At 39.3% G+C, this 14,398-nt stretch overlaps 1 protein-coding gene across 1 annotated transcript in view; it reads left to right on the top strand.

Moving 5' to 3' along the window:
* TFRC (transferrin receptor) overlaps positions 1-7,132 on the top strand; it is a 68,755-nt gene extending 61,623 nt beyond the window's left edge. Inside the window, exons 17-19 of the mRNA XM_067466123.1 lie at positions 387-623; positions 5,130-5,270; positions 6,613-7,132. Of these exons, the coding sequence (XP_067322224.1) occupies positions 387-623; positions 5,130-5,270; positions 6,613-6,855 (621 nt within the window). The 3' untranslated portion in view covers positions 6,856-7,132. The remainder of the gene's footprint in view (positions 1-386; positions 624-5,129; positions 5,271-6,612) is intronic.
* Positions 7,133-14,398: the final 7,266 nt, after the last annotated feature.

Here is a 14,398-nt window from a genome sequence, read left to right as displayed (position 1 = left end):
CATTACAGTAGTCCAGTCTAGAGGTGCACCATAAACTAATTGAAAAGCTAAAAATGATGTCACATCTGTTTGGCAAATGTGAATCTGCACAAACATGTGGAGACCACCTTTTGAAAACCACTAGTCAAGGAAATCATGACCTTGTTAGAAGTCAACCCTTTGAGCATGCATTCCTGTAATGGCACACAGGTAACTCAGCTGTTAAACTGAAGAACCATGTCTTTAAACTGCCAAGGATAAAGACATGCCATTACAAAACCTCCTCATGGATTGAGGAGCGTTACAGAGTAATTAAAACACATAAACATTGCGGAAATACCACAAATACACTCATTAAGTGGACGCATTGTGTCTGAGGTTTCCATAGGTCTGCTTCTCTCTTGCAGGGCGAAAAGGTTTACCCCTACCTGGGAACAGAGGACGATACTATCACCAACCTACTCAGCTCCTTTGGTTCCTCTGCTGGTCAGCTGGACAGTACGATGCGCATGGCTGCCGAAATCGCCGGCCGCATGGCTCTCCGGATGACGCACGACCACGAGCTGTACCTGGACTACACCAGCTACAACGACAGGCTGCTCCGGCTTGTAGGAAAGTTCCTGATGTACAGGAAAGACCTACAGGTAATGAGGAATGGGGCGTTCTACTTCTAATTGACCATATATATGTCTGTGTATATATATCTGTATACATGTGTACGTGTTTGCGTGTATGTGTATATATGTATGTATGCATAAGTATGTATGTGTATATATGTGCATCTATATATGTGTATATGTGTACATGTGTGTGTGTATATATCTGTGTGTATATATATATATATCTGTGTATACATGTGTATGTATGCATGTGTAAATGCCTGTATGTGTATATGTATGCATACATGTGTGCATATGTGTGCTTATGTGTGTGTGCCTATGTATACATGTATACTAGGCTTGGGCGGTTTCATTCGTTAATTTCGTAATTCGTTATTAATTCGTATTTAAATTAGGTTATGATCCAATATCGAGCCATGCAGGAATAGTGTGAGGAGTAATTAAGAATCAAAACAATTTTTCCAATTTTCGTAATTATTTCATAATTATTTTCGTAATGTAATATAATAATATATAATATATAATACAATATATTATAATAATATAATATACAATAATATAATATAATAATATTATAATATACAATAATATAATATAATACATAATAATACAATAATATTATTAATTATTATTAATTATATTATTATTAATATAATATAAGAATATTATAATAACATAATATACAATAATATTATAATATAATATAATATAGTTGTTTGTTTTATCACACCAACAGTCAACAACAGAGGGAGAGGGAAGCTTCAGAAGTTCCCCCTGTCCCATTTGAAGGTTTTTTTAGCATATTGCGCAATCGCGTCCGCCATTAACGAATCAATTTGAAATTTATGAAATTTCGTAAATTTCGAAATTTTTTAAAGAAAAAAATCGGAATTCTTTAAAAAAACGAAACGCAAGGGCCCCCTAAAAACAAAACGGGTTTAGAAACAAATTTTTCCGTTGTTACCCAAGCCTAATGTATGCATACATATGTCTATATGTTTATGCATGTATGTGTGTATATATTATATATGTACATCTATAAATGTGTAGATGTATACGTGTGTATATGAGTCCCTTCAGGGAGAGGGGGTGGGTTATAAAGTTTATTATTATTATTATTATTATTATTATTATTATCATGTGTAAGTATCTATGTATGTGTATGCATACATGTGTATACATATATCTTTATATGTCAGTGTATGTGCATACATATGTGTTTATATATGTATATATGTACATCTATATGTGTGTGTCTGCATGTGTATGTCTACATGTGTGTGTGTGTATATATATACGTGTGTATGTTTTTTTTAATTTTTAAACCCATAGCTTGTGTTTAATCTCTGTTCTGTGTATTTTAATATGTATTTTATAGAAATGCATTTTAATACCTATCTTTTATAGAAATATGAATGTATTTATAGAATGTTTACAATGTTTATGTGTTTTAATTGTGCTGTGACCCACCTTGAACCACGAGGAGAGGTGGGTAAGAAATACAATTAGTAGTAATATTGTTAGTTGCAGTGTCCTGAAGAAAATTAAAGTTAGCAGAATAGCGTTGGCTCTTTAGGAACAACTCTGCAGAAGCTGAGGCCTCTTCTACACTGCCATATAAAATCCAGATTATCTGCTTTGTACTGGACATTATGGCAATATTGACTGATATTATTTACTTACTTACTTACTGCATTTATATACAGCTTTTCTCACCCCTGGGGGGACTCAAAGCAGTGTACATCAAGTAATGGCAAGATTCAGTGCCAACATATATACAAAACCAAAGCATAGAATCATAGAATCAAAGAGTTGGAAGAGACCTCATGGGCCATCCAGTCCAACCCCCTGCCAAGAAGCAGGAACATTGCATTCAAATCACCCCTGACAGATGGCTGTCCAGCCTCTGCTTAAAAGCTTCCAAAGAAGGAGCCTCCACCACACTCCGGGGCAGAGAGTTCCACTGCTGAACGGCTCTCACAGTCAGGAAGTTCTTCCTAATGTTCAGATGGAATCTCCTCTCTTGTAGTTATCTTGCATGATAACTAAAACAATAGCATATAACTATAAAACATTTAAATATTTGCAGAAATATTCAGAAACCGATCAATACATTATTTCAAAAAATATTGATAAAAATATTAGTACAAATATTCATTGAAATAATCAGAAATAAATATTGTCAGAAATAATCACAAAGATATTGTCAGAAATATTCATTAAAATAGCCACAAAAAGAGTTAAGGAATTCGTAATATATTTGCAGAAATATTCACAAAAATGTTCAACAAATTATTTCAAAAAAATAGTCATAAAAATATCCCCAGGAATAATAAAAAAAATATTCAGAAAAATATATGCAGAAATGTTTAGAAAAATATTCTCAGAAATAATCCAAATATTCAAAAAATATATTTTCAGGAAAGTATTCCTAAAATATTTGCAGAAATACTCAAAAACTGATCAATACATTATTTCAGAAAATATTGATAAAAATATTTGCACAAATATTCATTGAAATAATCACAAAAATATTCATTGAAACAATCACAAAAATATTGTCAGAAATATTCATTAAAATTGCCGCAAAAAGAGTTACAGAATTCGTAATATATTTGCAGAAATATTCACAAAAATGTTCAACAATTTTTTTTCAAAAAATAGTCATAAAAATATTCCCAGGAATAATAAAAAAAATATTCACAAAAATATATGCAGAAATGTTTAGAAAAATATTCTCAGAAATAATCCAAATATTCACAAATATATTTTCAGGAAAATATTCCTAAAATATTTGCAGAAATATTCAAAAACCAATCAATACATTATTTCAAAAAATATTGATAAAAATATTTGCACAAATTTTCATTGAAATAATCACAAAAAATATTCATTGAAATAATCAAAAAATATTGTCAGAAATATTCATTAAAATAGCCACAAAAAGACTTACAGAACATATTTGCAGAAATATTCACAAAAATGTTCAACAAATTATTTCAAAAAATAGTCATAAAAATGTTCCCAGGAATAATAATTAAAAATATTCACAAAATATGTTCAGAAAAATATATGCAGAAATTTTTAGAAAAATATTCTCAGAAATAATCCAAATATTCACAAATATATTTTCAGGAAAATATTCCTAAAATATTTGCAGAAATATTCAAAAACCGATCAATACATTATTTCAAAAAATATTGATAAAAATATTTGCACAAATATTCATTGAAATAATCACAAAAATATTGTCAGAAATATTCATTAAAATAGCCACAAGAAGAGTTATGGAATTCGTAACATATTTGCAGAAATATTCACAAAAATGTTCAACAACTTATTTCAAAAAATAGTCATAAAAATATTCCCAGGAATAATAAAAAAATATTCACAAAATATGTTCAGAAAAATATATGCAGAAATGTTTAGAAAAATATTCTCAGAAATAATCCAAATATTCACAAATATATTTTCAGGAAAATATTCCTAAAATATTGGCAGAAATATTCAAAAACTGATCAATACATTATTTCAAAAAATATTGATAAAAATATTTGCACAAATATTCATTGAAATAATCAGAAAAATATTGTCAAATATTCATTAAAATAGCCACAAAAAGAGTTATGGAATTCATAACATATTTGGAGAAATATTCATAGAAATGTTCACCAATTTTTTTCAAAAAAATAATCATAAAAATATTCCCAGGAATAATAAAAAATATTCAGAAAAATATATGCAGAAATGTTTAGAAAAATATTCTCAGAAATAATCCAAATATTCACAAATATATTTTCAGGAAAATATTCCTAAAATACTTGCAGAAATATTCAAAAACTGATCAATACATTATTTCAAAAAATATTGATAAAAATATTGATAAAAATATTCATTGAAATAATCACAAAAATATTCATTGAAATAATCACAAAATATTGTCAGAAATATTCATTAAAATAGCCACAAAAAGACTTACAGAACATATTTGCAGAAATATTCACAAAAATGTTCAACAAATTATTTCAAAAAATAGTCATAAAAATATTCCCAGGAATAATAAAAAATATTCATAAAATATGTTCAGAAAAATATATGCAGAAATGTTTAGAAAAATATTCTCAGAAATAATCAAAATATTCACAAATATATTTTCAGGAAAATATTCCTAAAATATTGGCAGAAATATTCATTAAAATGTTTGCTGAAATAATCATAAAAATATAATCCAGTTCAAAGCAGATAATGTGGATTTTCTGATTTTAATAATCTGGATTATAAAGCTCCGTAAATGGGGGGCTGAGTGTTACAAGTAAGACTTTGGTATTATTACTATATGTATTCTTAAATATCTGTATGACCCACTTTCCTCTCTTAAGTGAGACTCAAAAGGAGACGGGTTCCATTCCCATAATTCACTACCAAGGTTCGGTTTTCCTGCCGTTCTCTCTGTCGTCACTGTGACAACTGGCGAAAACCTTGTTGTACTTCCTACAAATGCTGAATTTCTGTTGGTTTTTTTTCCTGTAGAAAATAGGCTTAGGTGTGCAGTGGCTCATGTCGGCCCGCGGAGACTTCAACCGAGCCACGCAGGCCCTGATTCACGACATCGCAAACACTGACCTCACCAACACTGTGGCTTGCCGGGCTTTGAATGACCGGATTATGAAGGTAGGTTGTCATTTTGCAACCCTAGGAAGCATAAAACGTAAGCATTGCATGCACACACACAAAAATAAGATATTAATTTTACTGTAATTGAATATGGAACATCTCTCTTCTCGAAATGTAGTGAATTCCCTACCTGTTAGCTTAGGAAAAGCCTAGGAACGTAGACCCAAGAAGTTCAGCAGCCATTTTGGAAATGAGGGAAGACTGTAATTGGCTGAGTGAGAGTGGGCAGAGTTTAATTTGGCAAAGGAAAAAAATGGCTTTTAGGGGATGTTTTGAAACCCTGTCAGACAGATTGAATCTGGGTGTCGAGTGGAATTGACTGTGAGGGTCAAAGAAGAAGGAGCTGGGAGTTAGAGGAATGGTGAAGGGTTAATGAGGGAGGCCTGAAATTGGTCAGTTGGCTAGCAGAGACAGTGAAAAGATTTCTACAGCTATTAGGGAGATAGCTGGTGGAGGAGTGAAGAGATAGATCCAGGATAGGACTATCTGTGCTGGTCTTTAGAAATTACTTTCAGAGAAGCAATCCTGACAGTAAATTCTGTGCAGGGAGAGGGAAGTGTTCCTGTGTAACTAAGTCTGAACTGCTTAAAGTAACCACACACTTTTTAAGTCACTACTTTGAAACAGCTAAGCTTTATACCTGAATTGTTCCAGTTCTCTTAAATAAACATCATTGTTTTGTTGTTCACAACATCTGCCTCACGTGTGCCTCTGTGGGTGAAGTTTTAAAAGCAGTTTCCTGCAGCAATCAAGAGTCTTTGGGGGCAGCATATATATTTAAAAAAACAACAGTATTTTAGTGTTATCTCAGAACACAAGCCTGAGGGCTAATCCAACACTCTTTTGCCTAAGATACTTACAGTAAGCCAAGGGCTTATCAGTGCTTTCGGTGCTCCTGTGATCTGCCTTTCAAAGCCATCTTCTATGTGCTGAGTCAGGTTCAGCACTTGCGATGTGCAGCTTTTGTCTTTTATGAAGCCAGCTTGCTGTGGGATCAGACATGGGTCTATTTTTTCCGTAATTCTATGCAAAATAAGTCTCTCCAGATGGAGTGGTAATAATAGTAGTAGTAATATACAGTGGTACCATACCCACCCTCCATATTGAATACTTGGGCCCTCTCTCCAGGTGTTTTGGACTCCAACTCCCACCATTCCTAACAGCGTACCATCTGTTAAGAATTGTAGGAGTTGAAGTCCAAAACACCTGGAGGGAGGGCCCAAGTTTGCCCATGCTTAGACACTATCCTCTTGTTTACACAGTTTAGAATTGCATTGTCCTCTTCAGTGGAAGTGTGCGGTCTTGCCTATCTCAGCCGTGTCTTCTGTCTCTCCTGAAGGTGGAGTACCACTTCCTGTCGCCCTACGTCTCCCCGAAGGACACCCCGCTCCGCCACATCTTCTTTGGCTCCGGCCCCCACACCCTCCAGTCTATGCTGGACCAGCTCAGCGTTTGGAAGAGCAACCAAAGCGCTTTCAACGAGACCCTCTTCAAGAACCAGCTGGCCCTGGCGACGTGGACCATCCAGAGCGCCGCCAATGCCCTCTCCGGGGACATCTGGGACATTGACAACGAATTCTAAAAACGTAGAGCACTTAATTCTGAGATACAGGAAATCCCCAACCTGCCTTTTTTCCCCCCCAATTTGGTAGCACAGAGGTGGATTTTCCAGAAGTTACATGAAAACATACAAGAGCAATTCGAAGTGAGTCAAAAATTACCCCTGACGTGAATTTAAGGTGTTTGTAGGTGTCCTTCTCAATGTCTTTGCTCTACCCCAAAAGTCAACAAAAACAAGGTGTCCCTCTCAATATCTGGTCTTTACCCAAAAGTAAACAAAAACAAGATTTTTTAAAAAATAGTGCGCTAAACATGGCCCCCATTTACAAAGGGGGAGCATGCGAGCAAAGGCAGAACTCAGACCAGCCTCAAACTTTGTAGGAGTGGAGGCGAAAAGAAACACAACAAACGGAGTCACAGCGTCACTTGTGGAGGCAGAAGGTGAACCCAAATCCCTCACTCTCCCACTCGTTGGTAGGATATTGTATTTTTCCTACGGAGGGAAAACCTTTCCTAATTTGGCCCTTGAAGCACAGCCATTAGATATAATATTATTTCTTGTCTGGGAAGGAGAAACCTTTCCTGATTTGGCCCTCGAAGTACAGCAGTTAGATATAATATTATATTTTTCCTGGGAAGAGGAACTCTTTCCTGATTTGGCCCTCGAAGCATAGCAGTTAGATATAATATTGTTTCTTACCTTGGAAGGGGAACCTTTTCCTGATTTGGCACTTGAAGTAAAGCAGATAGATATAATATTATATTTTTCCTGGGAAGGGAGAACCCTTTCCTGATTTGGCCCTTGAAGTACAGCACTTAAATATAATATTATATTTTTCCTGGGAAGGGGAACTCTTTCCTGATTTGGCCTTTGAAGTACAGCAGTTAAATATAATATCTCTTTCCTCGGAAGGGGAACTCTTTCCTGATTTGGCCCTCGAAGTACAGCAGATAGATATAATATTATATTTTTCCTGGGAAGGGGAACTCATTCCTAACTTGGCCCTTGAAGTACAGTAGTTAAATATAATATTATCTTTTTCCTTGAAAGGGGAATCCTTTCCTGATTTGGCCCTTGAAGTACAGCAGTTAGATATAATATTATATTTTTCCTTCGAAGGGGAACTCATTCCTAACTTGGCCCTTGAAGTACAGCAGTTAGATATAATATTATATTTTTCCTGGGAAGGGAGAACTCTTTCCTGATTTGGCCCTTGAAGTACAGCAATTAGATATCCTTTTCCTAGAAAAGGGAACTCATTCCTAACTTGGCCCTTGAAATACAGCAGTTAGATATAATATTTCCTTTTTTCTGGGAAGGGGAAACCTTTCCTGATTTGGCCCTTGAAGTACAGCAGTTAGATATAATATTATAGTTTTCCTGGGAAAGGGAACTCTTTCCTGATTTGGCCCTTGAAGTACAGCAATTAGATATATTATCCTTTTCCTAGAAAAGGGAACTCATTCCTAACTTGGCCCTTGAAATACTGCAGTTAGATATAATATTTCCTTTTTTCTGGGAAGGGGAATCCTTTCCTGATTTGGCCCTTGAAGTACAGCAGATAGATATATTATTATAGTTTTCCTGGGAAGGGGAACTCTTTCCTGATTTTGCCCTGAAGTACAGCAGTTAGATATAATATTATATTTTTTCTTCGAAGGGGAACTCATTCCTAACTTGGCCCTTGAAGTACAGCAGTTAAATATAATATTATATTTTTCCTGGGGAGAGGGGAATCCTTTCCTCATTTGGCCCTTGAAGTATAGCAGTTAGATATAATATTATATTCTTCCTAGGAAGGGGAACCCTTTCCTGATTTGGCCCTTGAAGTACAGCAGATAGATATAATATTATATTTTTCCTGGGAAGGGGAACTCATTCCTAACTTGGCCCTTGAGGTACACAAACCCAATCTAGCATGTTCCAAAATGGGAACCTTCTGCCTCTCCGAGTAAACAACAAAGTCTGGATGGACTTCTTTCTCCCGCTGTTGACCGATCCTTTTCCGTTACTCAGGAAGGCCGAGCCAAAGAGAGGGTCTTATATGGGTATGACTTGAGAAAAACACCCCCAAAGTTACATCTCCATAGGGGCCTTCCTTTTGGGGGTACGGTCACACACACAAGTCGTACTCGACACCCCTGTATGCGTTGCTGAGGCCTTTTCGGGGAGACCTTCTCTCTCTCCGTTGCTAGTCTCGACTTTGGAACGAACACTGGACTCGGGGAGGTTTCAGATCCTTTCCCCGGGACTTTGTGGTTAGGGTGTAATTTATTAGTTATTTATTTATCAGTGGCAGTGTTCACTATAAATGGTATTTTGTGTTTTGTTTTGTTTTGTTTTTTTTCTACAGAAGATAATTATCGGAAGCAGTGACTTCCATAATTATGACAGTTATACTGTCGTGTTTTTTTATAATATATATAAAGTAATAATAAAGCAGCATCTGCTAATTACAATCCAACCATGATCGCTGGAACTTGGTTTGCAATGGTGTGCAACAGTTGAGGAGCTGGCTTTGGATCGTGGAAGGGCAAAATTCAGCCGTCTGGGTGTTTTGGACTCCAACTCCCACCATTCCTAACAGCCTCAGGCCCTTTCCTTTCCCCCCTCAGCCGCTTAAGCGGCTGAGGGGGGAAAGGAAGGGGCCTGAGGCTGTTAGGAATGGTGGGAGTTGGAGTCCAAAACACCCAGACAGCCAGAGTTTGCCCATGCACAATCTTAAATTGTTGCAAACCATTGCACGCTCGTGCCGCGCCGTGCTTTCCATCCGAAACGTGCCGGCGAGAAGTTCCAGCACTACGAAGTATCATGAGCTCTTGGGTCACATTATCGGGGGCAGTGTCTCCCATAATGTTCAAAGAACAAGGTAGTTTTTGCCTACCAAAGTGTTGTATCGGGGGCAGTGACCTCCATCTTGCACTAAAAAAATAAATAAAGGGTGTGTCTCAGTTATCGGGGACAGTGTTTTCCCATAACTTCCTTTCTTATTTTCCTAAATGCTCTCCTTGCGACGACACCTGCAGAGCACGATCGTTAGTATCTAACATGTATATCCGAACGTCTCTTCTTCTTCTTTTTCTTCTGCTTCCGGCCTCACTCCGTGCGGAATGGCAACCTCATTGCGCGGAGCATCGTGAGCAATGCCATAGGCGCGATCAATGACTGCCGTTCATCGCATGGAGCCCTTCCAAGCCTTTTTGGAGGGGAGAAAGTGTGGTGGTCTTCCTTGTTTGATTGCAATCTCTTTGCGGAGCATTTTGGGCAATGCCATAGGGTCGATCAATGGCTTCTGCTCGTTGCATTGAGCCCTTCCAGACCTTTTTGTAGGGGAGAACTTGTAGTTGTGATCAATAGACATTGCTTGTTGCATGGAGCCTTTCCAGTCCTTATTGGAAGGGAGAATGTGTAGTTGTCTTGCAGTCTCTTTGAAGAGCATTGTGAGCAATGCCATAGGGTCGATCAGTGGCCGCCGCTTGTTGCATCGAGCCTGTCCAGACCTTATTGGAGGGAGAACATATAGTTGTCTTGCAATCTCTTTGCAGAGCGTTGTGGGCAATGCCATAGCGTCGATCAATGGCTGCCACTCATTGCCACTCATTGCGTCGAGCCCTTCGAGACATTCTTGGTAGAGAGAAAATGTAGTTGTCTTGCAATCTCTTTGCAGAGTGTTGTGGGCAATGCCATAGGATTGATCACTGGCCGCCACTCATTGCATGGATCCCTTCCAGACCTTTTCGGAGGGGAGAATGTGCACAATGCCATGTAGTTGTCTTGCAATCTCTTTGCAGAGCGTTGTAGGCAATGCCATAGGGTCAATCAGTGGCAACCGCTTGCCGCATAGAGCCCTTCCAGGTCTTTTTTGGGGAGGAGAACTTGTAGTTTTCATCAATGGACATTGCTCGTCGCAGAGAGCCTTTGCAGACCTTTTTGGAGGGGAGAAAATGTAGTTGTCTTGCAATCTCTTTGCAGGATGTTGTGGGCAATGCCATAGAGTCAATCAGTGGCTTCTGCTCATTGCATTGAGCCCTTCCAGGCCTTTTTGGAAAGGAGAAAATGTAGTTGTCTTGTAATTTCTTTGCAGAGTGTTGTGGGCAATGCCATAGGATTGATCATTGGCCACCACTCATCGCAGGGATCCCTTCCAGACATTTTTGGAGGGGAGAATGTGCGCAATGCCATAGCGTTATCTTGCAATCCCTTTGCAGAGCATTGTGGGCAATGCCATAGGATCGATCAATGGCCGCCACTCATCGCATAGATCCCTTCCAGACCTTTTCGGAGGGGAGAATGTGCACAATGCCATGTAGTTGTCTTGCAATCTCTTTGCAGAGCGTTGTGGGCAATGCCATGGGGTCAATCAATGCACCACTTGCCGCATAGAGCCCTTCCAGGTCTTTTTTGGGAAGGAGAACTTGTAGTTGTCATCAATGGACACTGCTCATCGCATAAAGCCTTTCCAGAACTTTTTGGAGGGGAGAAAGTGTAGTTGTCTGGCAGTCTCTTTGCAGATTGTTGTGGGCAATTCCATAGGGTCAATCGATGGCCACCGCTCATTGCATCGAGCCCTTCCAGACCTTTTTGGAGGGGAGAATGTGCGCAATGCCATGTAGTTATCTTGCAATCTCTTTGCAGAGCGTTGTGGGCAATGCCATGGGGTCAATCAATGCAACCACTTGCCGCATAGAGCCCTTCCAGGTCTTTTTTGGGAAGGAGAACTTGTAGTTGTCATCAATGGACACTGCTCATCGCATAGAGCCTTTCCAGAACTTTTTGGAAGGGAGAAAGTGTAGTTGTCTTGCAGTCTCTTTGCAGTTTGTTGTGGGCAATTCCATAGGGTCAATCAATGGCCGCCGCTCATTACATCGAGCCCTTCCAGACCTTTTTGGAGGGGAGAACGTGTAGTTGTCAACCATGGCCACCGCACGTTGCATGGAACCCTTCCAGGTCTTTTTGGAGGGGAGAATGTGTAGTTGTCTTGCAGTCTCTTTGCAGAGTGTTGTAGGCAATGCCATAGGGTCGATCAATGGCTTCTGCGCGTTGCATGGAGCCCTTCCAGACCTTTTTGGAGGGAAGAAAATGTAGTTGTCTTGCAGTCTCTTTGCAGAGCGTTGTGGGCAATGCCATAGGCTCGAACAATGGCTTCTGCTCATCGCATGGATCCCTTCCAGGCCTTTTTGGAGGGGAGAACATGTGGTTGTCTTGCAGTCTCTTTGCAGAGCGTTGCAGGCAATGGCATAGGGTCAACCAATGGCCACCGCTCGTTGCATGGAGCCCTTCCAGGCCTTTTTGGAGGGGAGAATGTGTAGTTGTCTTGCAGTCTCTTTGCAGAGCGTTGTGGGCAATGCCATAGGGTCGATCAGTGGCCACCGTTCATTGCATCGAGCCCTTCCAGACATTTTTGGAAGGGATAATATGTAGTTGTCATCAATGGCCACCACTCGTCACATAGAGCCCTTCCAGGCCTTTTTGGAGGGAAGAACGTGTGGTTGTCTTGCAATCTCTTTGCAGAGCGTTGCAGGCAATGCCATAGGGTCGATCAATGGCTTCTGCGGCATTGCATGGAGCTCTTCCAGACCTTTTTGGAGGGAAAAAAATGTAGTTGTCTTGCAGTCTCTTTGCAGAGCGTTGGGGGCAACGCCATAGGGTCGATCGATGGCTTCCACTCATCGCATGGAGCCCTTCCAGGCTTTTTTTGGAGGGGAGAAAGGGTAGTTGTCTTGCAATTTCTTTGCAGAGCGTTGTTGGCAATGCCATAGGGTCAATCAGTGGCCGCCGCTTGTTGCATGGAGCTCTTACAGGCCTTTTTTTTTGGGGGGGGGGGGGGAGAAAGTGTGGTAGTCTTCCTATTTTTTGAGCCTGAATGAATCCTGATCTCTTCCTTCCTTCCTTCTGCAAAAAAACCCGCTTCTACGGCTTCAGTATATGGCTGGATGAATGTATGTATATATAGCACTGGCTTAGGACTAGAAAATCCTTAGGACTGAAATGCCATCTAGGAATGTATTGTCGAAGGCTTTCATGGCCGTAATCACTGGGTTGCTGTGAGTTTTGCGGGCTGTGTAGCCATGCTCTGGAAGCATTCTCTCCTGACATTTCATCTCCATCTATGGCACACAACCTCTGAGGATGCCTGCCATAGATGCAGGCGAAACGTCAGGAGAGAATGCTTCTGGAGCCTGGCCATACAACCTGCAAAACTCACAGCAACCCATCTAGAAATTCTTCCGCGGAAATCGGGCAACTCCGATCAGTTGAGTTTGTGAGAAAAGTTGCAATTGCTGCTGTTGTTTACCTTCTTCTGTCTAATGTGAATATACAACCCAAGGAGCCAACTCACAGAAATGGCACCGTCTATTTTTTCAGATAATGCTTTCTGAACACAAAGCACTCATTCCAAGACCCGAAAAGTAAATGGGTTTCCCCATATTAATCTATTATTCGGTGCTTTGTGATGGAGACGAACTTCGTTAAACTGGCAAATTAGATAGAGATGGGGAAAAACAACATTGTTTGGGATTATACCCATCCCTTTGCCAATAATTCAATGAATTCGAAGCTCCATCCGAAACCTCCTTGCGTGATTGAAAATCTAGTTCAAGTGACCCTTCCTTCGTGCATGGTTTCCTCTTCCGTGTTTCGCAACGCGCACTTTTAGTGCGCACCTTCTATGATTGTGTGTTCCTCCCGTTGCACTGCATGCATCTTGAATGGGGTGATCAAAGCATATTAAGTGTAGTTACTGACATTTAGGGATTGAACCTGACCTGTAAAAGCGGTGTGTCTTCTCTAAAGCTCATGTGTTTTGTGTTGTTGTTGTTGTTGTTAAGCTACGCCTTGACCTGAAACGGGGGGGATTACAGTCCGGGTTGAATTGCTGAATGCGGAAACTGAGAGACTTGATTGTCTTTAATAAAAAGCAAACACGTGGTGGTTTCTAAAGTGTGGCTTATTGCGTAATAATCTGTATCTCTATAAATAAAAATGTAATGTTCGTTTGTGGGATTAGCAGTACTCAAAAACCACTGGACGAATTGACACCAAATTTGGACACAAGACACGTATTCAGGCCAATGAGTGACATCACTCATAAAAACACCGAAAAACACAGCAGAAGGGACTTAAAAAGCCAAAAACCAAAAATTACATTATAACGCCCAAATTTGCATACTGATGGGTTTTGAGGGAAATTGGCCTGGACATTTTGGAGTTGTAGCTACTGGAATTTATAGTTCACCTGCACTCAATGAGTACTCTGAACTCCACCAAAGATGGAATTGGACCAAACTTGGCACACAGAGCCCCCAGGACTAGCAAAAATATACTGAAGCTCTTTGAGGGAAATTCACCTTGATTTGGGGGAGTTGTAGTTCATCTACATCCAGAGAGCACTGTGAACCCAAACAATGATGGATCTGGACCAAACTTGGTATGCATACCCGATGTGCCCAAATTTGAATACTGGTGGGTTTTGAGGGGAATTGCCTTGGACATTTTGTAGGTGCTGGGATTTATAGTTCACCTACAATCAATGAGCACTCTGAACACCACCAAAGATAAAATT

The sequence above is a fragment of the Anolis sagrei genome, chromosome 3, assembly GCF_037176765.1.
Source record: "Anolis sagrei isolate rAnoSag1 chromosome 3, rAnoSag1.mat, whole genome shotgun sequence".
Classification (NCBI taxonomy): domain Eukaryota; kingdom Metazoa; phylum Chordata; class Lepidosauria; order Squamata; family Dactyloidae; genus Anolis; species Anolis sagrei.
This window is presented reverse-complemented; position numbering and strand designations above follow the sequence as displayed.